At 32.8% G+C, this 27,653-nt stretch overlaps 4 protein-coding genes and 1 long non-coding RNA gene across 5 annotated transcripts; 2 read left to right on the top strand and 3 right to left on the bottom strand.

Annotated features, from left to right (window-relative positions):
* Positions 1–1,269: 1,269 nt before the first annotated feature.
* LOC11421661 (18 kDa seed maturation protein) lies at positions 1,270–2,660 on the top strand. Its single transcript, XM_003625207.4, has 2 exons — positions 1,270–1,473; positions 2,204–2,660. The coding sequence occupies exons 1-2, from the start codon at positions 1,363–1,365 to the stop codon at positions 2,408–2,410; spliced, it is 318 nt and encodes a 105-aa protein (XP_003625255.1). The 5' UTR covers positions 1,270–1,362; the 3' UTR covers positions 2,411–2,660.
* A 2,023-nt stretch (positions 2,661–4,683) lies between these two features.
* LOC11430803 (zinc finger CCCH domain-containing protein 14) lies at positions 4,684–8,886 on the bottom strand. The gene is made up of 3 exons (XM_003625206.4): positions 8,659–8,886; positions 7,854–7,914; positions 4,684–5,770 (listed from the first exon to the last, which is right to left on the bottom strand). The coding sequence occupies exons 1-3, from the start codon at positions 8,729–8,731 to the stop codon at positions 4,999–5,001; spliced, it is 906 nt and encodes a 301-aa protein (XP_003625254.1). The 5' UTR covers positions 8,732–8,886; the 3' UTR covers positions 4,684–4,998.
* A 6,358-nt stretch (positions 8,887–15,244) lies between these two features.
* LOC112416276 (uncharacterized) lies at positions 15,245–17,259 on the top strand. The gene is made up of 4 exons (XM_024769558.2): positions 15,245–15,475; positions 16,106–16,642; positions 16,731–16,789; positions 16,884–17,259. The coding sequence occupies exons 2-4, from the start codon at positions 16,120–16,122 to the stop codon at positions 16,899–16,901; spliced, it is 600 nt and encodes a 199-aa protein (XP_024625326.1). The 5' UTR covers positions 15,245–15,475; positions 16,106–16,119; the 3' UTR covers positions 16,902–17,259.
* A 1,710-nt stretch (positions 17,260–18,969) lies between these two features.
* LOC11443476 (non-structural maintenance of chromosomes element 4 homolog A) lies at positions 18,970–22,679 on the bottom strand. Its single transcript, XM_003625203.4, has 7 exons — positions 22,100–22,679; positions 21,740–21,820; positions 20,669–20,924; positions 20,482–20,569; positions 19,947–20,163; positions 19,740–19,831; positions 18,970–19,272 (listed from the first exon to the last, which is right to left on the bottom strand). Exons 1-7 carry the CDS (start codon positions 22,284–22,286, stop codon positions 19,207–19,209), a joined length of 987 nt encoding a protein of 328 aa, XP_003625251.2. The 5' UTR covers positions 22,287–22,679; the 3' UTR covers positions 18,970–19,206.
* A 3,593-nt stretch (positions 22,680–26,272) lies between these two features.
* On the bottom strand, positions 26,273–27,346 carry LOC120576825 (uncharacterized). The gene is made up of 4 exons (XR_005642900.1): positions 27,212–27,346; positions 26,980–27,095; positions 26,827–26,893; positions 26,273–26,536 (listed from the first exon to the last, which is right to left on the bottom strand). It is a non-coding gene; the product is annotated as an uncharacterized lncRNA (long non-coding RNA).
* Positions 27,347–27,653: the final 307 nt, after the last annotated feature.

The following is a 27,653-nucleotide window of genomic DNA, read 5'->3' as shown; positions in this document are numbered from 1 at the left end:
AAAAAAAATTTGCCGACATATATTTTATACTGTTGTTGAAAAAAATAATCATGCAATTCAATTTACATTTAAAGTTGCCGACATATATTTGAAGTAATGATGTTCAAGTAACAAGTTTTCCATCATGTACAATTGTACATACTCCCCACAATGATATAGATTTTCAATTCTTATGTTGTGAAAAGAGAAATACGAAAGATGATTGAAAAAAATAATTGCCGACATATATTTAAAGTTGCCAACATATGTTTTATACTGTTGTTGAGAAAAATAAATCATGCAATTCAATTTACATTTAAAGTTGCCGACATATATTTTATATTGTTGTTGTTGTATACAACAAATTCAAACAAGCTGCTTTAGCTTGATCTCACTATTTTTTTTTAAGTAGTGATATTTGAACAACCATTTCATATAATTTTTTGTGACAAATTTTTTTCTCTTTTTTTATTGGTTAAAAATAATGGAGAGAGAAAAAGGAAGAGAGAGAATAATATGATAATGTGAGTATGAGAGAGAAAGTTGTCATAAAATTATTGTATAAATATCACTTTTTTTTTTTTTATTTAGGAAAGCTTTGTTTCATTATATTTATCTGAAATCTTGACAATGTTGATAGAATAGATCGATTGGTGATAGGTGATTCGTCCCTCGAGTGGTTGCTTGCCACCTGTCACCAACTAATTAGTGAATAAATAACCTGTCATTCAATTATTCAATGTTAAGAAAATCTATTTTAAAAATAAATTTAGAATGAATTTTGCATTTACAGTACGAGCACACAACCAAATTTAAAGAGTTTTGCAAACTAATACTAACTGAATTACTCTAATATTTTACATTGAAAACCAGGGCTTAAAAAATCAAATACTTTAATTTTAGATTGATGTTACATAAATTTTTATAAAAACCTATTACTATTATTAAGATGGTTTTTTTAGAAACTATTTAAAATGGTTAGTATTAAGATAGTTGGAAGTTATGTAGAGTTAGTTATTCAAACTAATCTCTATATATAGAAACATTATTGTAGTCATTATGGAATATCTTTTATCAAATCTAATTTATTTTATTATAAGTCAGTATGAGTATCTTCCAGATGAATATTCTTATGCACTATTTCTTACTGATTAGCCTTTATGTTTGGGATTCCATGATTACTAACTTTAAAAAAAAGTATCCTCACAAAGACATACACGTGTTCTATATGATGTAACACGCGTACGTGAAAACAATTTATACCTAAATCTATTTAATGGATAGAATGCATTTGCTCTTCAACATCCTGGAGAAAGAAAAGAAAAGAAACTCATACAAAACAAAAGAATCGATTGATAGTTTGAAGAAGGTAAGAATCTAAAAATGCTAGGAGGAGCAAAGAAAACAGGAGAGTCCATTAAGGAGACAGCTGCCAACATTGGTGCTTCAGCCAAATCTGGCATGGAAAAGACCAAGGCCACTCTTCAGGAGAAGGTAATTCCTTTCATTTCCTATAAATATTCCGCAATCTTTTTGGTAAATGATAGTATTTTTCAATTTAATATTTTTATAGATTGATCAAATAACTCTAGTTATTTGTAGATAGATTTTTTAGTGACAAAACTCTTATATTAGAGTGCAGTAAATTTTCGGAAAAATCCGTATTAAATTTTAATTTTGACGGACTTTGTTTATTTCCAGAACATGAACAAATAAAAATATATTTCGAAGAAAAAAAAAAATCTTATTCAAGGTAATTAGAACTGATTGGAACAACCAAACCATTTTTAATAGAAAGAAATGTAGCTGAATAAACTAAATCAGTAAACAAGTTCCTCAATGGTCATACAACTTAATCGACGAATTGGAGCAAGTGATGGAAAGTAAGTCCACAAAACTCATGCACCTAATCGACACTGCAGTTTGTCGTCTGATTGCCTTCTATTTATATATAATTAATCTTTCATATATAAATATTATCACGTGGCTAATTGATAAAAAAAATTAGTGGCTACTACATTTTTTTTTTTGTTGGTACAATAATCAACATATATATTTTCTACTATCCAAAAATATATATCCCGCTGCTTTGTAACTATATATGTTAGCCCTTTTAATTCACTTTGGCATCTTTACATGCATACGTTTCAAATTGGAGAGTTGTAATTGTAAATTATAATGTCTTGAACTCATGAACATGAATATCTAATATACAAATTAACAGACAGAGAAGATGACGGCACATGATCCTTTGCAAAAGGAGATGGCAACCCAAAAGAAAGAAGAAAGGGTTAACCAGGCTGAACTTGATAAAGAGGCGGCGCGTGAACACAACGCTGCAGCCACCACCGGGCACCAATTGGGGCAGGGTGGACACCATACCTCGGGAACTGGTGGGGCTGCTCAAACGAGGAGACAGTTTGGGCTGTGAGTCACTGAGTCACAGGGTATGGAACTAGTGGTACTTAACATTAAGTTACAGCAGTTATAGTTATTGTGTATCAATAAAGTAACATAAGAAGGTTTAGTACCCTGGTGTAAGGTTGTTTCATATTTGGTCGTTGTCTTGTTTCTCTTATTTCATTTTCTCTTTTTGTGAAGTTCCTAATTTTACGTGGAACGTTCTGTATCATCGACTTGTAATTTCACTTTGTTTCAATAAAAATATAAGTTTAGCATAATGTTATTGCGTAAAAAATAGATGTGCGCTTATTAGAAAAAATAGATGTGCCATAAAAGAGAATTACAGTTTTAAGCCAAAGAGATTTATCGTCAAAAAGTTTCAAAAATAAACGAAACAATAATTCCTAAACGATATTAATAACCCAAGCAAATAAGGACTTGTGAATATCATTGATGAAAATCAAAATCAATACCCTTATTCTTCTTGGATTTTATCCATCTTCATGATGAGAAGAATTTTATCATATCAATGATCATTTTTCATTGTCCACAAGTCTAAAGCTCAACCAGTAAAAATTGATGATTTTTTTTTATTGTTCATAAGTCTTTGTTCAATAAAAAAAAAAAAAATCTTGTTAGAACTGATGTCATAATGATTTATGTCACCTTCATTTATGTGTGCTCTCAAGTCTAAAGCTCAACCGGTAAAAATTGATGATTGTTTTTGTTCAACAGTAAAAAAATATCTCAATTGTTAGAGTTAATATCATGACTAATTCTGTCACTTTCATAATGTGCGAGAGTTCATAACGTCTAAATACTAAAAAATCATTGTTTCTCATTGTTCTCTTGTAGTCTCGCCAAAAAAACAAAAAAGAGATGAAACAATTTTGCATGGAGATGTTTGCTTCTGAAAATCAATTTTAAAAAATACAAGATAAAAAAGTAATTTGATAATATAAAAGAACTCTCATAAAAGTATCTTAAAGTTGATTTGATGATCGAGATGGAGAAGTTAAAAAGTAGAAGCATAAAGAGTTGGTGATTGATCTTCAATTTTAACGTTAGGTAAATAAAATAGGCCAAATACCTTCACAGGTCCTTTAAGTTTCATGTTTGTTTCAGATAGATCCTTTAACAGACATATCAGTTTTGCCTTAACGGACAGAACAACTTTGACTTAACGGAGGTTGACAGAAAGGACATATCCGAAACAAACTCAAATTTAAATGACCTATCTGAAACCTTAAAAACTTAAAGAACCTATCTAAAAACAAACGTGAAACTTGAAGGATTCATGGAGGTATTTGGCCAATAAAATAACTTTTAAAAACCAAAACAACTATTACAAACTATACGACAATAATCAATCACAATATATAAAAAAAAAAAAAAAAAAGAGTTTAATATTATAAACCATTAATATAAACAATCTTTTTGACTTAGATAGAAAGTTCCTGAATTGTTTGGTGAATGTGCTGATTAAACAATGTAAACAAATTATTATTGATATTAAGTTGTCTTTATTTTTATTTTTTATTTAAAAAAAATATTAGTATGTGATTGATTTGTGCGGGACAATTTTCTCCTCTTCATTGTCCATTCCATCACTAGCAATTTCGATGTAGGTTTTCCACTCTTCCAAAAGTGGTGGGACATGTTTGTTTGTTTGAAGTTCCTCCATTGTTTTACTAAAAAGGTGGTGGGACACCATTTCACTTTTATCAATCAAACGGAAAAATATATGTTTTTCTAGTTTAGATGAGCAAGTTAATAAAATTGAGAAGGGGAAGGGAAGATGATGGATGAAGGAGATGAAAGATTGATTTTGTTGTTGCTGTTCTTCTATTTTCTGGGTTGGATGAGGCTTTAAGTGGAGAAGATGAAGAAAAAAATTAAGTTTTCAGCCAATGCCATAATGACATGTTTATACAGTTAACGTTTTTTTGTTAAACCTAATATTTTTTTTATTAAACCTCACGTATAAGACCAAAAAGTGTAACAAAAATTAAATTAAATTAGACTTTTTTTTACTTAAGGGACCACAACAATACTAAAAATAAATATAAAGAACCAAAATAGCAATTAAGCCTAATAAAACACGACTTAAAACACTCTAATCTTAGTCAAGTTTTGAACCATGACTTACGACATTTGGGGAGACTAAACCTCGTTCTCTAGACTCAACCTCAGTTGGGTTCTTTTTCTATTTTTGATAAAATATTTATTTCCTCTTCCAGTTCAAATGATAAAAACTCCTAACAATCAACATTTCGACAGAACGGATGGCAGAAGGAAAGCTAAAATAAAATTTATCCTCAACATCAAATTCATAAAACTGGAACTATGATCAGTTCAGTGCAGGGCATATGAGAAAACAAAACACTACTGCTGCTACGGGTACAGTCAACAATCTGATGAGAGGAGATAATGGATTCATAATAAAGGGAAAAATTAAATTGAAAAGCTAATGTTGCTATTTAAAGGAATCAAACAACAAAACTCTTAACATCATAAGTCCTGTCAGTACCCTAAGGAGCAATGCACAACAATATTAAAAATAAAAATATAGTCCTGTCTGACACGACAGTGCACCGCCTCATTGAGGTAAAATTTTCATTTACGCAATTCAACAGCTCCATGTGCAAAATGACATCTATCTCCAAAAGTGCAAGATCCTTTTGCAAAATTCTCACACAGCTTTGTTTTCAAGTTGTTTCCATGATGGCCAGGGGCGCCATGATGGCCAGGGGGGCCTTGGTTTGATTTAGGTGGTGCAGACATTTGCAGGGTCAACAGTAAATCCTTCACCATGTTGCTTGCATCCTTAATTTGTTCAAATGTTCCCACAAGTTCAATGTTTTTCAGATTTGGGTCTTCATGCTCTCGAATTGCAAGTTTGGCACCAGTTTGACGACAGATCTGTTTTGAGTTCACACCACCCTTACCAATGATAGCTCCAGCCAGGGAGGCTTCAACACTGATCTTGGCAGTGGCATTGGCACCAAAGCTAGCTGGAACAGGAGGAGGCTCCATCCGATGACCGCCAAAACGGCCAGCATTGGGGGGTCCCATGTGACGGTGGTCATTGTGACGGTGATCATCAAATGATGGAGCAACAGGCTTACCAAGTTCCCATTCTCCGTGTGCGAAATGGCATTTGTCACCAAATTTGCAGCCTTCAGCAGTATTAAACTTGCTGCATATGCGGCTTTTAACAGCAGATGGTGCAGACCCATTGGGTGCATGTGCATTTCGTGGGGCTGGAACATTTCTGGGTGCAGGAGGTGCTGCAGGTGTTAGATTCATCATCTGGGAAACAGCATTATAACCGCCAGGAACATGGTGCAAGAAGTGGCAGCTCTCACCAAATGGGCAGCCAGAAGTGCTGCAAAACAAAAAATAGCTCGATTAGATTATATCAAATCATTGCTAATGATGATACAAATGAGATGCTTACCCTTATACACCTGTATAAGAGCATCAATATAAACCCAGATCCATGAATTATTTGACACCAGATATATATGGAACAAAGGTGTGTTAATTAGGATAAATAACCATTCACAGATCTACTGTACATTATCCAGTCATAAACTCTCAAATGCTAAGCTCACAAAGTTGCAGATTTAAATATATGAAAAGGCTAAGATCCGACACTGATATCCTTAAAGGAAAATATACATCGCAAACATTTGGCCAAACAGTATAAAAGACATGTCTAGTATAGGACAGATCTAGCACGCCAACTTCAAAGGACCACACAGACCACCATTTTAGAATAGTAAATGTAACAGTTACAGCCAATGTCTGGCATATTTCCAACACCAACACCCATACTACACTCTACATATTACACAGTTTACTGATGCACCCTAGTAAGCACCCAGACACTTCCAGGACACTTAACCAACACTCTAAAAAGACTTCACACTTCCAATGGCAAAAAACAAATATAAAAACATTTGATTTCTATTTCTAAAAATAATCAGAAAAACCAAATTTAAAATTTTCACTAAACAATTGAAACTTAAAAAAAATTAAGGAACATCTCTAATAGGGGGTGTACCAAGTGAAAGAACACAGAGGATCTAGTCTTAACCATACAGAGATAGATATTCAAGATTAACCCATTTTATATATCAACTGAATTGCTCTACATATGTAACTAACAACTACAAGTACACACACACACACCACAAGTACACACGCATGCATGCAGTTTCCCAATGTCCTAGATTATGCGTGTGTTCATTTCCGGTGAAAGTGTTTCGTATGTGCTTAATAGAGAATGACTAACCCAGTTTGTATCAAATCAAAGATATTAATTTAATTGAGTGACCTTCACACATTTTGACTTGTAATTACAGTTGGTTAACATACCAAATTTTTGGAACAGTTGAGTAACCTAGGATTTTTCAGAATTTCATAGGGAACTAAATTAAGACATAGAAAGCTCCATAGAAGACCAAATGGCAATCATGGTAATTACATAAAGTTTTCCAAAAATATACACATGAAAGCTGCAAATATAATAATTATAGTGCAGCCAACTTATCCTGCTTTATAATTATATGAAAAGGTCAGACAACCAAAGGCAAAAATCTTGAAAGAAAATTTGATTTCTACAGAGGATATTACCCATTCACCTCATCAAAATTGAAGACTTATCGAAGGAAGTCTTATATCGAATAACAAGAAACTAATGAAGAAACATTTATCATTCAAAGCTTAGTGAAAGAAGCAGAAAAACAAAAGGGATACAATAAACAATGAGGGCAAGTGGTGACAAACTGACCAACTTCAAAACATTGCAGACCATTTGAGAAACAACAAAAGGGTGGGTTTTCGTCATTTGTTTCTTGATGGAATTGTATACAATTAGAACCTGGGATTGATTAGAATTGTTTCTTGTTCGAGGTTTATGGATAACCATAAAGATGTCTCTATTTTCTTCAACTAAAACTAATAATTTATATGGACAGTTTTGACATCATACCTGACCGAACCAAACAAGTTCAATTCATGTTACTTAGGCGATAGCTTACCGATCAAAAGGTTGGTTCATAACCAATAAAATCCACTATGGGCTGAAAGCTTGATGTTAAGATTATTAAAGTGGTAAGCAACTAATTAAGCTGAGGTGAACATGAGTAAAAATGGTCAATTTATCATTGATGGAAGTGGTCTTTGTCCCAACTATTGTCCTGCAAAGTGTAGTCTTTTTAAGTAGTATTCTGTTAATAAACCACTAATGTGTTTACTTGTTTAGACCAAATAACAGTTTGTACCTGTAATAAAAGCTTCATATACCGAGTTAATTATAGCACAATGGCACAATTTAGTTTTAGAGCAGTTAAACAATTGATTCTAAAAAAATTATAATATAATGCTATTAAAAGTAGAAATTATGGCATTTCAAAATATAACATTATTACTTATAATTTATTTAGACAGGGGTAGATTATAACCTGAAAAACTTGGTACATGGCTTCGATTTGCTTCCTACACCAGTTGATAAGGACTCCATTTCTGTTACAAAACATTATTACTTATTCTCAGTTAACATCCTCTCATTTATTAATCTCTTACACTATACTCATAATCTATTAACAATTTTTAAAATATACACAGACTTAGGGCCCGTTTGGATTGACATAAGTTTTGTGAGACTGTTCGAGAAGAACTTACGAAAACAACTTATTGTTCATAAGTTGTTTTCATGTTATTTTCTTAAATTATCCAAGAAATAACTTAAACGAAAATAATTTAACTTCATTTTATCTTTCAATATAGAAATTGCTTATACATAATAGCTTTTACCACGATAAGCGCTCCTCTTTTAAGCAAATAAGTTGTTTATCCAAACAGGGTCCTTAATTTTTAGAGTGACAATTTTAAAACTTTTAGGGTTTACATGTTTTGAGTTCATTATCAAACACAACAAATTTTAAAAAATTGGGCAGTAACAGAGTTTAGTATTTTTTAGATTTTTCAATTAACACCAACTACTGAAAATTCAAAGAATCTGAAATTATTGACAATTATAAGGCTTTTAAGTGAAATTTTCACCGATAAAAATCGGAAGAACAACTTCCAATTACACAGAAACACACGAATAACAATAATAATACAAACAAGCAAAAACAAACGAATAAGATTGAAACAAGTATCAAAATTTACTTAAACCTAAAAATCATACAAATTATCGTAAAACCGAAAGCGAAGCAACAAAGTAAAAGTAATTAGAGAAAAAAAGATTAAAAAAAAACGAACCATGTCTGGATTTCTTGAATCCCCCATTGTTGTTGAATCCATGTTCGGGTCTTCCTCTCTTGCGCATATCCATGGATCGAGATCGAATCTTGAAATTGAGTAAAACCCTAACCCTAGCGGAGGAAGAAAAGAAAAGAAAAGAAAAGAGGGGTTTTGAAGGCGGTGGCTGTGATAAAAGGAGCGAAAAAAGAGCGAGAAAGAATGAAAATTAATATGCGATGATTTTACAGCTATGTATTAACCAGTATTTAAATGTGTGGTTTTTCTAATTAGGGTTTCAAATTTTAACTTGTTCCTTTCACGTGATTCACCGCCTCAACCTCTCACGTGCTACTTTCCCTTCTTTTATGTCCTTTTTTTTTTTGGTACAAAAAGTTTCGTGTCTTCTATACTTTTTTTTTTTTTTTCCATAAATAATTCAAATTTATCTTAATTTTAAAAATTAGATCGAATTTATGTTCAGATTTTACTTAACTCCCGATCGAATTGCGAAATATTAGAGTCCAATTTCCTTAAGAACTAATCCGATGTATTATATTATTGTGAATAAATGAATGTCGTTTATTTTTCGCTAACTTTTTTTGGTGTTTCGTTAGTTTCTTCTTCTAATTTTACATGTTTTTTTCATGTCTGCCTTAATTTTGTCATTATTTAACAACTGATATTTGTGCTTAAAAAAACAACCATTTTTAAATAAATAAACAAATAAATATAAAGCATGCCAAGTTTTGGTCTATAATTTTTTCTTCAAAATTATATTTTTTTTAATTTAAAAGTTGCATATTTATCCCTTATAGAAAATATATTTTGGATTAGTCAAAAAATAAATAAATATTTTTAACCCCTAATATAGAGTTTTTCGCTAAAATGCGGATTTTTTTTATAGTGATCAGGGTTCGAACTCCGAACCTTACATATATTATACATTGTCTATACTAACTAAGCTAAGCTCACGAAGACAAAATACGAATATTGACGCAAATGCACAACTTAATTAAACCAACATTTTTATACCTTTAAACAAGGTAAAATATCCCATGAAATGAAAAGTAATGTCATCAAAATACGAATATTATACAAATCAATGTCATCAAAATACCAAAACTAAAAAACAAGTCCTAAAAAACGAACTACTGTTGGTCCTGGTCCTGCTGATGCTGTTCGTGCCTCCTCCTCGGCCTCTGGTCTCGCCTCCTGGCCAATATCGGCGCGATCTTCTCTCTAACATGGCTCATGGCCTAAAACCATTGTTGAGGGCTCATGACCTCCTCCTGGCCCATCTGTGCATTAGCGCCGCTAACCATGTCATAGGTATCAGGCGAGCTTCTCGCCTCGTACCGCTCCCACTGCTCTGCAATGATCTGCTCCTCATTTGGAGGCCTCAGAATATCTCCTGGAAGAAGTGGCTAAATCTGAGGGTGAGGCACAACGGTGTACCATCGTACATAATCATGTCATAGGTATCAGACGAGTTTCTCGCCTCGTACCGCTCCCACTGCTCTGCAATGATCTGCTCCTCATTTGGAGGCCTCGGAATATCTCCTAGAAGAGGTAGCTAAATCTGAGGGTGAGACACAACGGTGTACCATCGTACATAACCATCTGTCATACGCCATGTCTGCTCTCCTGTATGCACACCCAAATCGGCCGCCTTAAGTGTGTGAGTGTGAAAGTCGACGAAAGCCTGCACAATCTCAGTCGGTGACAGCTCTACAACATCCGACAGATGTCTAGGGACAGTCTGGACGTATCCGTACTGCCTCAAAATCCTCTCGGGAAAGTGACGGTACACCCTACGATCACCACACATAATTCAGCCTGAATACAGGAATACCTCCTCGAAAGCCTGGAAGTCCCTGTACCCTTCATATGGCCTCCAGCATACATCATCAAACGTAATACGATCAAGCACTGACCGATAAGTGACCCCCTCTCCATGACCCTTCTGAAGCTTCCACCTCGCCGCTACCGGTAAGTTTTCAACATACTTGGTGTTTGGATCAACAACATAAAACTTAGGAAAGTGCGCCAAAAACCATGCCTACACAAACCAAACAAATCACATTTATAAATTATTACGCACGGAAAATATAACAAAAAATAATAGTTAACAAAAAAATTAAAATTTAACAAAAAAATAAAATATAAGTTTTCTTAGAGTGAGCAGTGTCACGCTTCCCCCCAATCTGCCTGTCTCCAGATAAACAGCCCTCACCTAACTCGTTGTATAGGTATGCAAGTGTCATCCCTCCTCATGAGTAATTACGCATCCCCGCGTAGCCGTCCTCCATGGTCGTCAGATAGATCAAATCGATGTGTTTGTTGCTTCTGTCCCAAACAACAAGCATCCAACCAAGTAGAGAAGGTAAAAACTCACACAATAAGTCCTAACCCTCTCCAACTCCTCCAGCTCCTCTGGATCCTCTGTATCCGCCAAAATGTTAGCCCTACCAAGGCTAGTCGTATATAAGTCCTTCGGCTTTGGATAACTAATGTACCCACCATACTCTTTATTGCAAATTGTCTCTGCCTCCTTCTTCGACGCACCCAAGTGTCTCACCAGTAGTGTCTCTCCCTCATGTCTCAGCATCTTCTTTTGGTGGCCCAACATCCGCCCTTCAATCTGAAGATGCATAAGACATGCGACATCCTCCAAAGTCACGGTCATCTCCCCCATGGGCATGTGAGAAGTGCTGGTCTTAGGATGTCACCTCTCGCATAGAGTCATTAGCAAAACATGAGGCACAATGGCGTAGCCTAGGAAAATCAAATCATGTAACCCGCTCTCCCTAAGCGGACCCAAAAACCAATCCTGATTCCCGTTTGGACGTCTGAGACTCAAAATTTTAGCCCCGTGATTAATCGGTTTTACATAACGCTTCTTACGAAACTGAAATAATAGAAAAATAAACATAGTTTAAACAATGTAAACATTTAAGTAATCAAAATAAAACTTAACAAATGCAAAAATAAAAATCACAAATTTAAATTGCCGCACATATTTTCAATTTAAGACATAACACATGTAAAATTAAAAAAAAACACATAACAAAAACAATTTAAATCATAATTAAACATAAAGAAAACAATAAAACTAGAAATAAAGAAAATAATTAAACATAAAAGAAAAGAATTAAGAAAAAAACACATATAAAAGTTGATATAATAATTAAACAAACACACATATAAAGAAAATAATTAAACATAAAGAAAAAACATTTAAAAAAATTATACTTACGTTCTCTGAATTATACCAAAGCGGTAATGCCACATGATTGACATAAGAGTACAACAAAGATATATTTTCCGGTCCTCCAGGAAAGGGAGGGTCCACATGTAACACCTCCGGGGCAGCCGCTGCTGCAATGTCATCATCGTCTGGTTCATGCTGCTGCTTCTCTGATATATGATCTTGGTCATACCCACCATCAATCACATCGTGGTGTACCTAATCCTGATAATTCAGGTACTCCACCTCATACTGCTCAACAATCTGTGACGGGTCAACAACATGTGACTCTTCAGGCTGTGTAGCCTGAGAAATCCCTGAACCATCTCCCCTCCGACCTCTTCCGCTTTGCCTCTCATTCCGGTGGCTTTGGGTCATCACACGCCTACTGTCAATCATCTTGGATAGATCAATGGGGTCCTGATCGGCCATATCTACACAAAAAATTAAAAAATTAACATCATTTGCATAACCTAATCAAACACATTAAACCTAAACTAAACATAAACATAATCAAACACATTAAAGTACAACAATGAACATCATTTTCATAACCTAAAATCATTCAACATAATCATCATTACAATAAAAATTATGTCCATCATTTCCATAATAACCTAAACATCATTCAATAATTAATATACACTTAATCATTTCTATACACTTAATCATCTGTGTCCATCATAGTTCTCATAACCTAAACTAACTAAAAAATCAATATACACTTAACCAAACTATAATTAACATCATTTCTATCATTTCCATAACCTAAACTAACTAAATAATCAATATAATTTTCATTGAGGCCTTTGATCAAACACTTTGTGTGCAAAGTATAAAACATATTCAAGTTGTGTTCATTTGCCACCATTCAAAGTCACATTATGATTTAAACAACATAGGCAACAACTACATTCATTTATCAATTCATAAACTACACATGCAATCATCAAATTGTCAATTTTAAAATCAACCCTAACCACATGCAAACTACTCAGATTTTTTTTAAAAAAAATAAACCTAAACAAACTAACATTATCATTAAAATGATTGATACAACTTACTTGTGATAATGTACAGTTGATTTGCTTGCAATTCGTGAAAATGGCTTTGGTGAAGATTGGAAAGAATTTGAGATCTAAGGCGTTAGATTTAGGCTCTGGCCTGAAAGGGCATGGGTTCAAATCCCACTGTAGTCATTTTTTTTTTTCATCACTATCATCAAATCACAAAATGGCCAAACAAGAATTTAGCCAAATAAAATTGAAAATACTTTTTTTAATAACTTGTAGATTTTGCAGTACCGAACTCAATGGAGTGTATCTCCACATATATTTTTTTGACAAGATTTATACCCCCCACACACAAATATATATATATATATATATATTATACACCTTTTATGATTCTACTTCTAATGTTTCTATGCGAGTAAAAAAGGTAAAAACAAAAAAAGTTATTAAATTTTTGACAAAAAAAAAAAAAGTTATTAAATGAAACCAAATTTTGGTGTATTGTATTTCTCTTCAAATTATATTTTTACTTGAAAACTGCAGGATAATGCATAATTTATGTAGAGGTCGGTGTTCGAACCTCGGACACCCTATTTATTCACCTTTAAGGTGAGTTTCTCTAGCCGCTAATCTACTTCATCAAAAAAAAAAAAAAAAGTATTGTTCACCTTTTGACATAAAAGTTTTTTGCATTCAAATGTACAATATCTCTCATTTATTACTATTTTTATATTTGAAATAAATTTTAAAATATTTTACATAACGATGGTAATGAATATTGAACTTGATTGTAACAACTACGCGAGTAATTAGTCTACCATTGAGTGAGATTGATGGCTCAATGCTATTGTTTTTATCAAATCGTTCAGTGGTTGTAGTTCACACATTTTAAATATGAAAAAGCGAGGGTGTCCGGGTTTGAACCTCGACCCCAATATATATTATACATTTGTTTATACAAACTGAGTTAAATTCGTTGGAACAATGTCTCAATGTTATATTGATACACGAGTATAGTCAGTATACAACTTATATTCAAAAATTTAAAAATATATAGTATTTTTTTTTGTTACAATAGGATATTTAATTTTTTTTGGTTGACAAAATAGGATATTTAATTTGTAAGGTATGTATTTTATTTTATGTATTATATATATAGTTGAAATTTTATGGTTCTAATATTTTACATGTTTACCATAATATATGTGTGTCTTTTATGATTCTATATTTTCTTATAAGTTTTGAAATGGAAAGTTTGATAATTTGATGATGTCGAATAAGTGTAAAGTGAATAAGAGTGATAAATATATTTATTATAATTTTGAAAATAACATTTGCATTATTATATGTCTATATGTAGACATCTTATTAGATGATTCTAAAGTGACCAATTGCTGCATAGTTATCATTGTTGGAGGATCCATCTCTTCGAAATTTAAGAAACATACAATCTCAGTTGGTTGAGATGTTGTTAGCAAATATTTATTTATCGGAAAAATCAATACCACTTGTGTTGATCCATTGCGATAACACCGCGACTATTGCAAAAATTGAGAATCGTTATTACACTAATAAGAGACGATAAATACATGGTAATTACAACATTGTTAGAGAGTTACTCTCAAAAACAAGTTATTAGAGTGGGTCATGTATGCACTAAATCCTTTAACGAACAGATTAGCTAGAGAGAAAGTTTGAAAATCATCAAATAAGATGTGACTAGTGTCTTTAGAAAATTGGATCACTCGAGATGGTAACATATCAAAGAAGCATGATTCCTGAAGCCATAAGAGGGTGCGATAATAAAAACTATTAATGAGACATAAAATAGAGACATTTGTTGATGCACATTATAAAAGAAATGTGTAAGTTATTTTTTAAATTCAAATGAGAGATTGTTGAAACGTAATTTGTACGCGTGAATTGAATAATTTTTAGAGTTCCCATGGAGGAGAGACTACACACAATACTAGTGTTTTTTTTTATAGTAGAGGCATGCTTCCTTGTACCTAGTTTTGTAAATGGGAGATAACATAATTAGGGATGTCAATGGGGATTTTCAGAACGGGTCCCCGCAGGGATTTCCCGTTCAGATCCCCATGTTCGGGGAATTTTTTCCCCCGTGGGGCGGGGATGGGAAGAAATATTCCCCCGTAGCCACTTCGGGGCGGGGATCGGGGACGTATCCCCCGCCCCGCGGATTCCCCGATACCAGTGAAAATACTGTAATATTCTTACCTTTTTACAAAAACCTTAATATTTACCCTTGGTTTTTTGGACTTTTCACATGGTTTCATAAAATAAAATAAAATAAAAAAGTGTAAAATATAAAAGGCTTCTGGTTATTGGAGATTGAGAAACACAGAATAGAAACACGGTCTCATGGTTCCAATTTGAAACCCTAGCTGAGCTGCGCCTCCCAACTCTACTCATCTAAGCTTGAATCGCGTTCATCCAAAGCTTCAAGCTTCAACCGCCTTCATCCTCCTTCATCGCCTTCCATCTCAAATTTCTGCTTCTCTTTCTCAATCTTCTCTTTCACTCTCTGATTCTTCTGCTGCTCATGTTCCTCAAAGTAAGTTTTCCTCTCAATCTCAAATTTAATGTTATAGTTATGTTGAAATCATGCTGTTATGTTAAAATTATGATTCTGTTTTTAATTTTTTGTGAATTTGGTTGATGTTTAACTGAAGTTTTCCTCTCAATCTCAAATTTAATGTTATAGTTATGTTGAAATCATGCTGTTATGTTAAAATTATGATTCTGTTTTTAATTTTTTGTGAATTTGGTTGATGTTTAAGTGAAGTTTTCCTCTCAATCTCAAATTTAATGTTATAGTTATGTTGAAATCATGCTGTTATGTTAAAATTATGATTCTTTTTTTAATTTTTTGTGAGTTTGGTTGATGTTTAAGTTAAGTTTTCCTCTCAATCTCAAATTTAATGTTATAGTTATGTTGAAATCATGCTGTTATTTTAAAATTATGATTCTGTTTTTAATTTTTTGTGAATTTGGTTGATGTTTAAGTTAAGTTTTCCTCTCAATCTCAAATTTAATGTTATAGTTATGTTGAAATCATGCTGTTATTTTAAAATTATGATTCTGTTTTTAATTTTTTGTGAATATGGTTGATGTTTAAGTTTGTAGATTCTTTTTGTAGTTTCCATTTAACTTTTATATTTGCCTTTTCTGTGTGTATGTAAAGGTTTTTATCTAAAAATGGCCAATGAAGAAGTTCAGTCACCTAATGATGTTTCTCCAACACAACAAACTCAAACAGCTCTGGATGAGACGAACGTCGAAAGTCAAGAACCTGAAGCCGTTCGTGAGCCTAGTGTAAGTCCTAACAAAAGAGGACTCAAATCTGTTTATTGGCGTCATTACAAAAGGCAGAAGTTCGATGGCAAGTTTAAGGCCATTTGCAAATATTGCGATAAGAAACTTGGTGGTGAGACAACAAATGGTACTTCTCATTTAAAGGACCATCTTTCAATATGTGCAGCTCGCAATAAAAGAAGTCCAATGCAAGCCTTGCTAAAAGTTTCTGAAGTGCCGGGAAAGGGTAAAGAATCATTTGTTGCTGGAACTTATACTTTTAATCAAGATATTTCTAGGACAGTTGCTTCGGAATCTGCATTTAGTACTAGTGGCCGTGATGTAACTCCACAACGTAGTAGGTTGAAGGAAGACACATTAGAGGCTTTGATGTGCAGCCAAAATTGGTTCCGAACAGAAATGCAAGGTAGTACATTTAATGTTAAATTCATCTTTTTTTTTTATCATTTGTATTTTTGTCACCATACTTATAATTTCGCTATTTTTTTTCTTAGGTTATTCAAAGATATATGCTTCTTTTGAATGTGTTGATGAGGATATGGATGATGATGAGGTAGTGTAAAAATTATTATTGTTGACTACTTTCATGTTTTTAAAATATTTTTGTGAAGTAGTTATGCTTATGACTATATGTTTACATGTTGTAGGAAATGAGTCAAACATAACTATGGTGGAGGGTGATGGAGAAGATCTTATAAGGAAAAGTTGGAAGCAGAGACATGATTTTTTGTTGTGAATGGATGCCTTGTTGGAAGCAAGAGACATGATTTTTTGTTGTGATTAGATGTCTTGTTGGAAGCAAGAGGCATGATTTTTTGTTGTGAATAGATGTCTTGTTGGAAGCAAGAGACATGATTTTTTGTTGTGAATAGATGCCTTCCTATTTTGAATTTAGATGTATCTTATATTAAGTAATGTGACTTGTCCACTTTTGTGGTTTTGCTACTAGATTATGACTTAATTCTCTACTGCTACTAGTAATGTGACTGTATTTGCAACTTCTTCTATTAATTCTCTTTGTTATCTATTAATATTATTAGATCTCTTTAGCCTAGGGTATATATGTTTAGCAATTTTCCATTATCTTGACCAAGAAAGGGACTGTACAGAGCTTAAATTAGCAAAAAAAAAAAAAAAACCGTGGGGATCGGGGAAAATATTCCCCCGTAGCGGGGATCGGGGATGGGGAATGGATTCACCGGCGGGGCGGGGATCAGGGAAGTATCCCCCGCCCCCGATCCACCCCATTGACGTCCCTAAACATAATCAACACAACCACCGCAAATACACACTACTCTTGGCTTTCTGACTCGGTTGGACCGGAGCTTGGGATTTATGGTGTATTATTTTTTTAGAACACGAAACGTTAAATTATTTATGGAAAATGTTAATGAGTGCCTCTAGGACACTCTTTAAGGGTTTTAAATAGTAATTTTTTTATGAAAATTTGTATATTTATTGCATTGGAAATTGAATTATTTGATTTTTTTTAAAGAATAACTTCCTAATTTGGAATGCTTAAAGAGTGCACCGGAGGCACTCGTTAACAAGACCCACTATTTATTTGAAGTATTGGTTTCAGGACACGTCGTGTCTATACCACATTCTTGCATGTGTCAATATACGTTTAACACACTTAGTTTTGCATTCACTTTAATCGTCGCTTTGATCGGACTATTTTCTTCTAACAGTCGTGCAATCTAAGTTGTACTTTTTTGTTTGTTTTCGGCATTATATAAAAGGTGTTTGAGTCTCATTCCAACCTCACCAAAACGAAGCATTTTCAAGTTTTCTCTCTTTTCCCTTTTTTGCTCACACTTTCGAGCGACTTCTCCATCTTTCTTTATGTTCCTTCAGAAAAATCTTTTAGATGATTCTGTCCCTTCAGAAGTTAGAGTGGTCTTAATACTATATTCGAGTGGTCCTATTCCTATATTTTGTGAGTGTACTTTTAGAATGGATCCTATGATGCACTAGTGCTACGAAATGTTTTAAAGAGATCGACTTTGTCACCGACTCTCTCCCCAATAAGTTCTTTTGTGATTGAAAAAGTAGCAGAAAAATCCAAAAGGGCAGTGTCCGTTCACCAGATTTCCGCGCTACATGAGCACATGATGAAATTGACCTATTGAAATCTTTAATTTAACCCACTTCATGAAATTCTCACAAATGTTGTTCATAACCAACCCACGAAATTCCTCAGGTAGCTACTTCCCTTTCATGCTTCAGTATTTAGTTTTGTACGCTATCATAACTTACAAACGAAGCTCAAAAAACAGCTTTGCAGTCCATTCTAAATCAACCAAACATAAATTTTAAGAGTTGACCTAATTATCATTCTTTACTTGTGGTCCTTTTATCTTAATTTTTCATACAATTTTAGTAGAACTTGTTGATTCTCAAGCTCTAGATGCTCATTAGAGCAGTTAAATAATCTACAGCAAGGGACGTAGTCCTTTCTTAGCGTAGTAATACAGTCAAGAGGACTGATATTGGTAGTTTAGTCAATAATTTTTCCTAAATTTTAACTGGCACCACTAAAAATTACAAACTACTGGTACAAATTACTAACATCTTTTTTATTTATATTTTTGATGTTTGTAGCGAAAATCAAAACCAACATGCTATTAATTGATGCCAAAGGCACACATAATATCAGAATAAACGTATCACCATCATCATCACTAATAATCAGATGCACCCACCACCACCATCCATTTTCAGACACGGGCATTTGAGAAACCTATAAAAATTAGTAGCAATTGTGCCATCATCTGTTCTTTGACAGCATTAACTACTAAAGCTAGAATTGAGTTTGTATTCTAGACAATGAGGGGACAAAACAAAATTGGTAAACCATAATAAACTCGTGCAGAATGTCTGTACTCTGTACATCATAAATTTGTACAATAGAATAATACGATAAATTCAATCTTCAACTAATCCACCAATTTCTGCAGGTACTCCACTCTAAATCTGTGATTGACTATTCCTTTGAGGCATCAACTCCTCCCCAACAACAGTGCGAACCATCAACTGAGAATTCAGAAATATTAGTAGAAGAATAAATGACAAAAGTTAGCTAGAAGTTTCACAATTTCTTCTAGCCAAAGTTTACAGTGTACAGAACAAAAACATAAATATTATTTGACAAAGGAGCTCCCTTGAATGTTTTGCTTCTATTTGAAAATCATGTAAAAGAAAGTTAGGAAGAAAAGTGCATACTGAAGTTGAATAGAATTATAAATACCGGCTATTTTTACAGCTCACTCCATAACAATTGTTATGAATAATTAAAGATATGGCTATTCTGCATCTCTCCAAAACATAAACAGTAGCAAATAGTCACTTGATTGAATGAAAAGTATAACAACTCCACTTTTAAGACTCCAATAGAAGAACAATGAAGTAACTAAGTTGTAAGATACTAGTTTACACACAAAAGAACTCACGGATTCACCCTAAAGTTAAAAGACATTAATTTAAGTAATAGATTCTTGTACCTTCCAATCATTATAGTCAAATCGGAATACAAAGTGGGTCAAAGCAACATCCATAGAAATAACGGATTTTGCAGCAGGAGCATTCCTTGGCGCTGGCAAAGTACAAGTACACGAAGCGAAGAGAAGAAAAGATCTTGTTAAAATCAAGAATAAAAGTATAATAAATTTGAAGAGAGGATTAGAATAAGCATTTTGGAAGTGGCTCACAAACTAAGTGACGTCTAGACTTGTCCACTTTTATCTGAGCCCTTCCATCTTTGACTAAAAAAGATAAAGCAAATAAGTTCTCCACCGTTTGTGCAAAAGAGGTCCTATTCAAAACCAAATTTTCAAGATTGACAGATCTATTCTTCTTTAAGATGTTAAACATAGTTAACATATTTTTATCAGTATCATTTCTCCCATTCTTTGAACTTTCAACAACCTGCAAAAGGATTTAATGCAAAAAAAAACAAAACAATAATCAAGATTAGTATATCTTGATTATATCAGATTCTGTATTCACACATTTTGAACACAAGTTAAGAGCACATTCTCAGCAGCAATGTACTAATTGCATTCTAGACTTAGGCCCTACGACAAATAAATGGGTGATAAACTGACTGCCAGAGATTAGTTGAAAATTGAAAACATTCTAGGATGCATTATTTAATCACTATAGCTCAAAACATCCTATGGATACTTTTATATACTGCCTTAAATCTGTTTCCTAGAAAAAACTCCATATTCATAGAAGTTTTACCTCTGCTGGCCGTGCCAATTGAGTGGGCTTCACACTCCTTCTTCGATAAACCCTTTTTGGCTTTATCTTAGACTCCATTGGGCCAATCCTGAAGAAGCAAAATAAGAAAAAATTAATATTCAAAGAGATATTAGTTATATCGAGAGAAAAAATTGCAAGACAAAGATTCTTGATGCATGGACATTACATTGTAGAACACCCATATCCCGCTCCAAAAATACTTGAAACTGCAATTCCAATGTCCTGCCAAGCTATTGAGTTTCTGCTGCAATCTTCTCTGCTAGTACTTGTTCCACCTCCTTGTCCGAATTTTTCAAGAATGTGAGTGACAAAGGTTGAAGGAGTGAGTCCACCACTAGAATGAGCTTTGACAGACAATGCCAAGGATTTAGTTATGTCCAAAAGAGCCTGTGCATCGGCAACTTGTTCTCTCGGTGTTGTGACTGAGAAAAGACAGAACAGTAAACCGTTATATGTATGTGTGATGTGCGTATGTATATCCTTAAATGTTGGAATAACATACCAGAGAATAGAGACAAAAGAAGCTGCAATAGCATAAAATTAACATTTAAATATAAGAAACAAAGGAAATCCTGTGAATAATCGGGAAAACATCGGGTTCATGTAAAATTGTAGAACGAATCAGACTGGGAACTTGATAAGTTTGTATACCTTTTTCGGAGAGTTCTAGAACAATTAATTGGTTACATTAGGAAATGTAGATATGCATGCAAGAAATTAATGTCGGGCTTAGGGTTTGAATCTGATTGTGTAAACCACTGAAAATTAACAGCACATTCCATTCAATTTGAATGATACAACTACTTATACATACAAAATTCGGATAATGAAACTCATTTCATTGATGAAGAGATTACATAACACTCTGCCTATATATGAATCATCTCCCTCAATATGTTTCAGTTCCAATGGTAATTTAATTTCTTGTCTGTTTTAGTCATATATTTATCAATTAGACAGTTCAACAATTCAAAAGTATTTCTAATGCAATGACACATTGACACATTATATATTTATTACTTGCGGCAGTGTTCACAACCACAGTAGTTGAAATACACGTTGCAACAGCCACAAAACTCGCAATCCCAATGGCCTCAACTGCATCCGCAACTTTATATTTATCAATTAGTTCAGCAACACAGTATTTTATTAAACTAAAACGTACTTTGTACTATTTACAATTTATTCCATATGATGAAACTTTCAAAACAATTAAAATCAGAGAAATTAAATATACCTGACTTGTGTAATTTCTCGATTTTACTGAAAATCGAACCAAAAGTTTTAGAGTCAGTCTTAGCAATATTCTCCTTTTCATCTGCAAAAAAATAAAAAAATAAAATAAAAATCATAATGTGAATAAATTTTGAACAATCGCCAAACCAAATCAGTTACTTCACTAAACTATATAGTTCATTTGTTACACAGAAAATCGATATCAAAAATAGAATCTAAACTACATAAACGAAAGCAATAACACAAAATTTGAAGTCGTTTTCTCATTTCTGGATTCTCTACAGAAATAGAAACATGCAAGAAAAATGAAACTCGTAACAGAATCAAAAAACAGAATGAGTGTTGAATAAAATTGAATTACCACCGCGAATCAAGTTCTGGACGGCGAGGTAACGAGAACGGAGAACTCGACGGCCGTTACTAGTTTGATAATCAACTTCGTCACCGTTATCAACGACGTCACTGTTATCATCATCGTCCTCGCAGCTCATATTCATAATCAATTCGCGTTTCACGCTGATGATGTTATCATTGTGTGATTGAGACATTGAGTTTTTGTTGAATCGATTTCGAAAGCGTTATGGAGGTTAAAATCGGAAAATGAAATGCAACGATATGCGTGAAAACGGAAGAGAGTGTAAAATGAACTGAGAGAAGCAGAGATATATGAAGCGGCAAGGACTCAAGTGTCTTTGTGAAGGCGTGCATTGTAAGTTTTGAAATGCTAAATATATAGTGTGGGCTTTTTTCTTTTTCTGACACTCGTTTGTGGGCTTTTTTTTGGGCAAACAACAGTGGGCTCTTTTGGGCAACTAACAGTGGGCTTTCCTTGGTGATTGCTCAAGAGACCTCTTTAGATAATTCACGTTGCGTTATAACCTGCGTGAGTTAACTCACGCTGACTTAAGTCATGTGCCGAGTATGACTTAAGTCACGCAGATGTATTTTAGTCAGTTTGTATGGTAATAAGCGTTAAGCGTTTTTTGTTGGGAGAAGAACAGTTTTCATTTTTCATAAACATTTTTTTTTTGCTTAAAGGTGTTCGAAAGTTAGGTTCTGATTGTTGTTCTCGTGTTTCTTTTTTTTTTGAGAAATTAAAGATGACTTTTGAGCAACCTTCAATTTCAGTTGATTCTTTTATTTATTTTGTTCGATGATATTTATTATTTTATTTATATCCTTTAAATCACATTTTTTTTTTCCATATTAATATCCTTATTGACTTGCATTGAAAACTTTCTATAGTATATAATTTTGGTACTATTTATTTATAGACATTTTTTCTTTTAACGTTTTAAGTCAACTCTAAACTCGAAAAATAATCTTGACCAAAAAAAAAAAACTTGAAAAATAATTAATTTATATCAAGTTTGTTAATATTGTTTTTGTCTAAACATAGGTTATGAGCCTCATTCATTCGATCCAACTAAATTTTCGTTGGTGATTGAAATTTTAGGACAATTGAGTTTCAATGGCCAACTTAAGTCAGAGTAGGTCTTAAGTCTCAGGAAACACTAATAAATATACTTACAAATTACAATTTATTATTTTTTAGGGACAAAAGATATATTCAACCATAAATTATTTTATCTTTTCCACAAGAAAACTAATTAATTTCTTCTCCTCTTAACTTAAACAAACCATAAAAGAAGGGATCTTTAATATTATTTACTACAAAATGTTTGTGGCAGTGGCAATTTCAAAAGACATTAAACCACAACGGATTAATGGTTGATGCAATAGATTACCAATGTATACAAAAAGCTTAAAGGAAAGCTAATTAAAGTAATTGCACTTAACAGAACAACATAGAAACGGACACAACTTGTCTAAGTAGTATATATTCACATTTCAATTACAATATTCAATTTCACTTGATAATGTTTGAACTACCTATATCCTTACCAATATTCATCATCATTGTTGCCATTTTGCCCATTTTATTGCTCTCTAGGGCTATGTTGTTGTGTACAAGTGTGAGTTATATGTCTCACATCGGATAAAAAAGTAAAGATTAAACACTTATAAATAAAAATATCAAAAATTTATTTTCTTAAAATTTTGAATAAGAGTGTGGCGTTTATTTTGCTTATGGTTGTTACTCCCCCAACCCAACTTTTGGGTGGGTCCTCCTCAAGTGGGACCACACATTTATTTAAGAAAAGAAAAAAAATATATAAGTGTGTGTGCTATGTGTGATGGGCTAGGCCCACACGTGATGTGTGTGTGTGGTTGCAAAAGGGAATTCTTCCCTAGTTTTGCAATAGTGGTGTGTGCGTGAAATATATAATTGAGAGGCGCAGCACTTCTGAAGAGGAAGATTATTTGGGTTCCGATGACAAAAGTGTGTTCGGCAAACGATCTCCGTTTCGGCTGAAATTTGAGTATGTTATTTTTGTTATCTAGTTTGATACTTAGATAATTTTTCTAAGTAGTTTTGTCTTCTCTTTGTGTCTGTTTGGGATATCTATTTAGGGTTTGTTGGTTGTTAGAATCATCATAGTTGGTGATTATTTGATGATTGTCGGTTCCTAGAGATTTAAGAAGACATTAATCGTAACCATAGGTGTTATAGTGGAAGTTTTTGGCTGGTCTAGGTCCGTGGTTTTTATTTACAGTTTTTACTCCTTTTTATTGTTGTTATTGTTGTTGTTGGTTGTGCTGGTATATTGGATTGTTCAGGTTCTACAAAAAGAGATAATTCATGCTTCCGCACATTCCACTTTGCGCACTCTGATCCCAACACCAACAGGGTATACATGTATGATCAATCCCTTGCCATTGTATATCCTCAGTAAAGAACTGTTGTCATCAATTAAAATACAAATATGAAAAAGGATAGGTTTAAATGTGTGTTTAGTCCATGCACTTTCGCCCAGTTTTGGCATTGATCCCTACGCTTTTTTTTGTTTGGCATTAGTCCCTGCACTTTCTAAAACTTTTGGCTTTAGTCCTTCCGTTAACTTTCCGTTAAAAAAAAAAAAACCAAAACTAACGGTGTGCCACGTGGCCCAATCATGACACGCCACGTGGCATACTAAAAAACAAAAAAAAAAAAATCAATTTTTAATTATTATTTAATTCATTATTTTTTTACTTAAAAATATCATTAGTCCCTGCACTTTCAGCATTTTTTGATATTAGTCCCTGCACTTTGGTATTAATCCTTGAACTTTTTTTAAAAAAATAAAAAAAATACTTTCAATCAAATTATTATGTTTTAATTATTGTTTTGTTCATTATTTTTATTGAGAATAATCATAAAAAAATAAAATCAAAAAATCTTTGTTAAAAAAAATTAAGTAATAATTGTATTACATTGCAAATGGAAATTGTACCGTATTAACACCGTAACAATAGATAAAAATCAACAAAGAAGATGGAAATTAAATTGCACTTTGGATTTTTTGTTACGGTGTTAATACGGTACAATTTCCATTTGCAATGTTATACAATTATTACTTAATTTTTTTAACAAAGATTTTTTGATTTTATTTTTTTATGATTATTCTCAATAAAAATAATGAACAAAACAATAATTAAAACATAATAATTTCATTGAAAGTATTTAAAAAAAAAAAAAAGTTCAAGGACTAATACCAAAGTGCAGGGACTAATATAAAAAAATGCTGAAAGTGCAGGGACTAATGATATTTTTAAGTAAAAAAATAATGAATAAAATAATAATTAATTTTTTTTTTTGTTTTTTAGTGTGCCACGTGGCGTGTCATGATTGGGCCACGTGGCACACCGTTAGTTTTGGTTTTTTTTTTTAACGGAAAGTTAACGGAAGGACTAAAGCCAAAAGTTTTAGAAAGTGCAGGGACCAATGCCAAACAAAAAAAAGCGTAGGGATCAATGCCAAAACTGGGCGAAAGTGCAGGGACTAAACACACATTTAAGCCAAAAGGATATAATCTTTTTGACAAATATACAACAAATTTACTTGATCATCAAGAATGTGTCCCTTGATCAGGGAAATGAGATCATAACTCACAAGCAAGTATACACACGGCGTTAAAAAATATGGCGTTTTTACCTTGTAGAATGTGAGGTGGTAAAGACTAAAGACACAACATAACAAAGGAAAATGTCGGGTAAATGGGGAGAAAATGGTATTTGACAGAAGATATGGGTTGCATTGCATTAGATCAAAAGATTTGGTCTAGTTAGGCAATTATGATGAGAGGTAAAGAAAGAAGGAAGACATGATTTAGTTTAGTTGTTTCCTTTGATGACATATTTTTCACTGCAGCTTTAATCAAAATGTAACAGCTAAACCTTAATAAGTTGCTGGTTTACTATATTCAACAAAACATGGAATTACCTTTTTCAGATCAATCCATTGGAAAAACTCAGTTGGTTTATTATCATCATAGACCACTTTATGCTCTCCCTGCAATGAATTGAAATTTCAGATTATGACCAAATTGTTAAAACGTTACAAATGATTTTAGGTAAGGTTGTAGACATCAAAATTGAGACACAAATAACTAATGTTGCATATTTGTCATTTTTGTAACCTATACCTTTACGAAACCCCCCAAAAAAAAAAGATTTTTACATGTGAAAATATTTAGACATATCAATCTGAAAAGGGATTTTAACAGCTATAAATTTCGAGTTAAATATATCACCGGGCAGGGTCATAATCAGTAATCTCGGCAAGCTCTGACCATTTAATACGAAGTTTCTTCCCAATCAATATATCTAAAGTTGCTGCTTTAGCAGGTTCAACTTGAACAGAATGATCCTCCACAGACTTCACTGAAGATAAAAACCCGGCCAATGGTTGATCCTGGACCCAAAATTGGTAGCAGCAAAACAAAAGAAAAATAGACCTCATCAATACATGTTTTTCCTTTGCATTTCTCTAATATAAAGAATTAAAGCTAGCCTATTAATGCCACACTGAACGTAATTCTCTACAATATAAAAAATTGCGACCCCAAGGCAAACCGTGACTACAACAGTGTTGAAAGTGTTGATCAGTGGCTGCTGTTCTGAGTTGTCACATCATTAATGCATGAATACTCATATACATGATCATATTATTATTCACATCATATACAAGACAATGTTGATTACCATTTAAGAATCTTGAAAGTCCATTTGTATCTCTGGTGAAGCTGGAACTGTTGGAGAGGGTGATTTGCTGCATGTGATTTGTTAACATTATAAGAAAATTAGACCCTTTTCTCTACATGTGATTTGTTACATATTTACAAATTATTACAATACCTTGAGTGGTAGAGTATTGCATCATTGTTAACCTCTTGAAGAAGCTCTTTGTGTTCATTCTCTTCCTCTGTAATCATCAGTTCTTCAATAAGACCAATTACCACATTTTACTTATCCTGATAAGTACATAATCATAAAACAAGTGATTAATCTTCAATTAAATATAATATAATATAATATAGTATTGTAAATTATGTATTTCAAATTAAGCATATAGTATTTGTATAGATACCTGAGTGAAATTGTTGGTTCTGTACAAGAAAGCACGAATGACAGAAGCATATGCTTCTTTCTCAGCTGTATGAATGAAAGAGTCAAGCTGACTTATAACAATAATGAAAATAATTCTGAAAAAAATATCATATGACATAAATAAAATTATGAGATTAATTAAAAAATTTAATATCAACTACTCAAATGTATAATTTTTATTAAAAAAAAACTACTAATATTTAAAATTTCAATTACTTTCATCACTCTCTGCTTTATTATATATCGACTTTATCATGTCATTTACATATTTTGTAATTGAAAATGAATAAAATCTGTCCGGATGTATTTTTATTTGGTATTAGTATTTTATTTTACAATTTTGTTTGAACGAAAAATGTTAGTAATTAGATATGTATTAACTTTTTCTCTTTCGTCGGGATTTAAACTCAAGAACTCCAACT

Source organism: Medicago truncatula, chromosome 7 (assembly GCF_003473485.1).
Source record: "Medicago truncatula cultivar Jemalong A17 chromosome 7, MtrunA17r5.0-ANR, whole genome shotgun sequence".
Classification (NCBI taxonomy): Eukaryota; Viridiplantae; Streptophyta; class Magnoliopsida; order Fabales; family Fabaceae; genus Medicago; species Medicago truncatula.
Note: the sequence above shows the minus strand (reverse complement) of the source record. Positions and strands in the feature narration are given on the sequence as shown.

What these genes read in the sequence shown, in the direction of transcription:
- LOC11421661 (XM_003625207.4), top strand. Translation starts at nt 1,363, where the DNA reads ATGCTAGGAGGAGCAAAGAAAACAGGAGAGTCCATTAAGGAGACAGCT. An exon ending in AGGCCACTCTTCAGGAGAAG is followed by an intron (nt 1,474 to 2,203) that starts GTAATTCCTTTC and finishes ACAAATTAACAG; the next exon opens with ACAGAGAAGATGACGGCACA.
- LOC112416276 (XM_024769558.2), top strand. Translation starts at nt 16,120, where the DNA reads ATGGCCAATGAAGAAGTTCAGTCACCTAATGATGTTTCTCCAACACAA. An exon ending in GTTCCGAACAGAAATGCAAG is followed by an intron (nt 16,643 to 16,730) that starts GTAGTACATTTA and finishes TTTTTTTCTTAG; the next exon opens with GTTATTCAAAGATATATGCT.
- LOC11430803 (XM_003625206.4), bottom strand. Translation starts at nt 8,731, where the DNA reads ATGGATATGCGCAAGAGAGGAAGACCCGAACATGGATTCAACAACAAT. An exon ending in ATTCAAGAAATCCAGACATG is followed by an intron (nt 7,915 to 8,658) that starts GTTCGTTTTTTT and finishes GTTTTGTAACAG; the next exon opens with AAATGGAGTCCTTATCAACT. An exon ending in CCATGTACCAAGTTTTTCAG is followed by an intron (nt 5,771 to 7,853) that starts GTTATAATCTAC and finishes TTTGTTTTGCAG; the next exon opens with CACTTCTGGCTGCCCATTTG.
- LOC11443476 (XM_003625203.4), bottom strand. Translation starts at nt 22,286, where the DNA reads ATGTCTCAATCACACAATGATAACATCATCAGCGTGAAACGCGAATTG. An exon ending in AATTGGCACGGCCAGCAGAG is followed by an intron (nt 20,164 to 20,481) that starts GTAAAACTTCTA and finishes ATCCTTTTGCAG; the next exon opens with GTTGTTGAAAGTTCAAAGAA. An exon ending in TTGACTATAATGATTGGAAG is followed by an intron (nt 19,273 to 19,739) that starts GTACAAGAATCT and finishes CTGAATTCTCAG; the next exon opens with TTGATGGTTCGCACTGTTGT.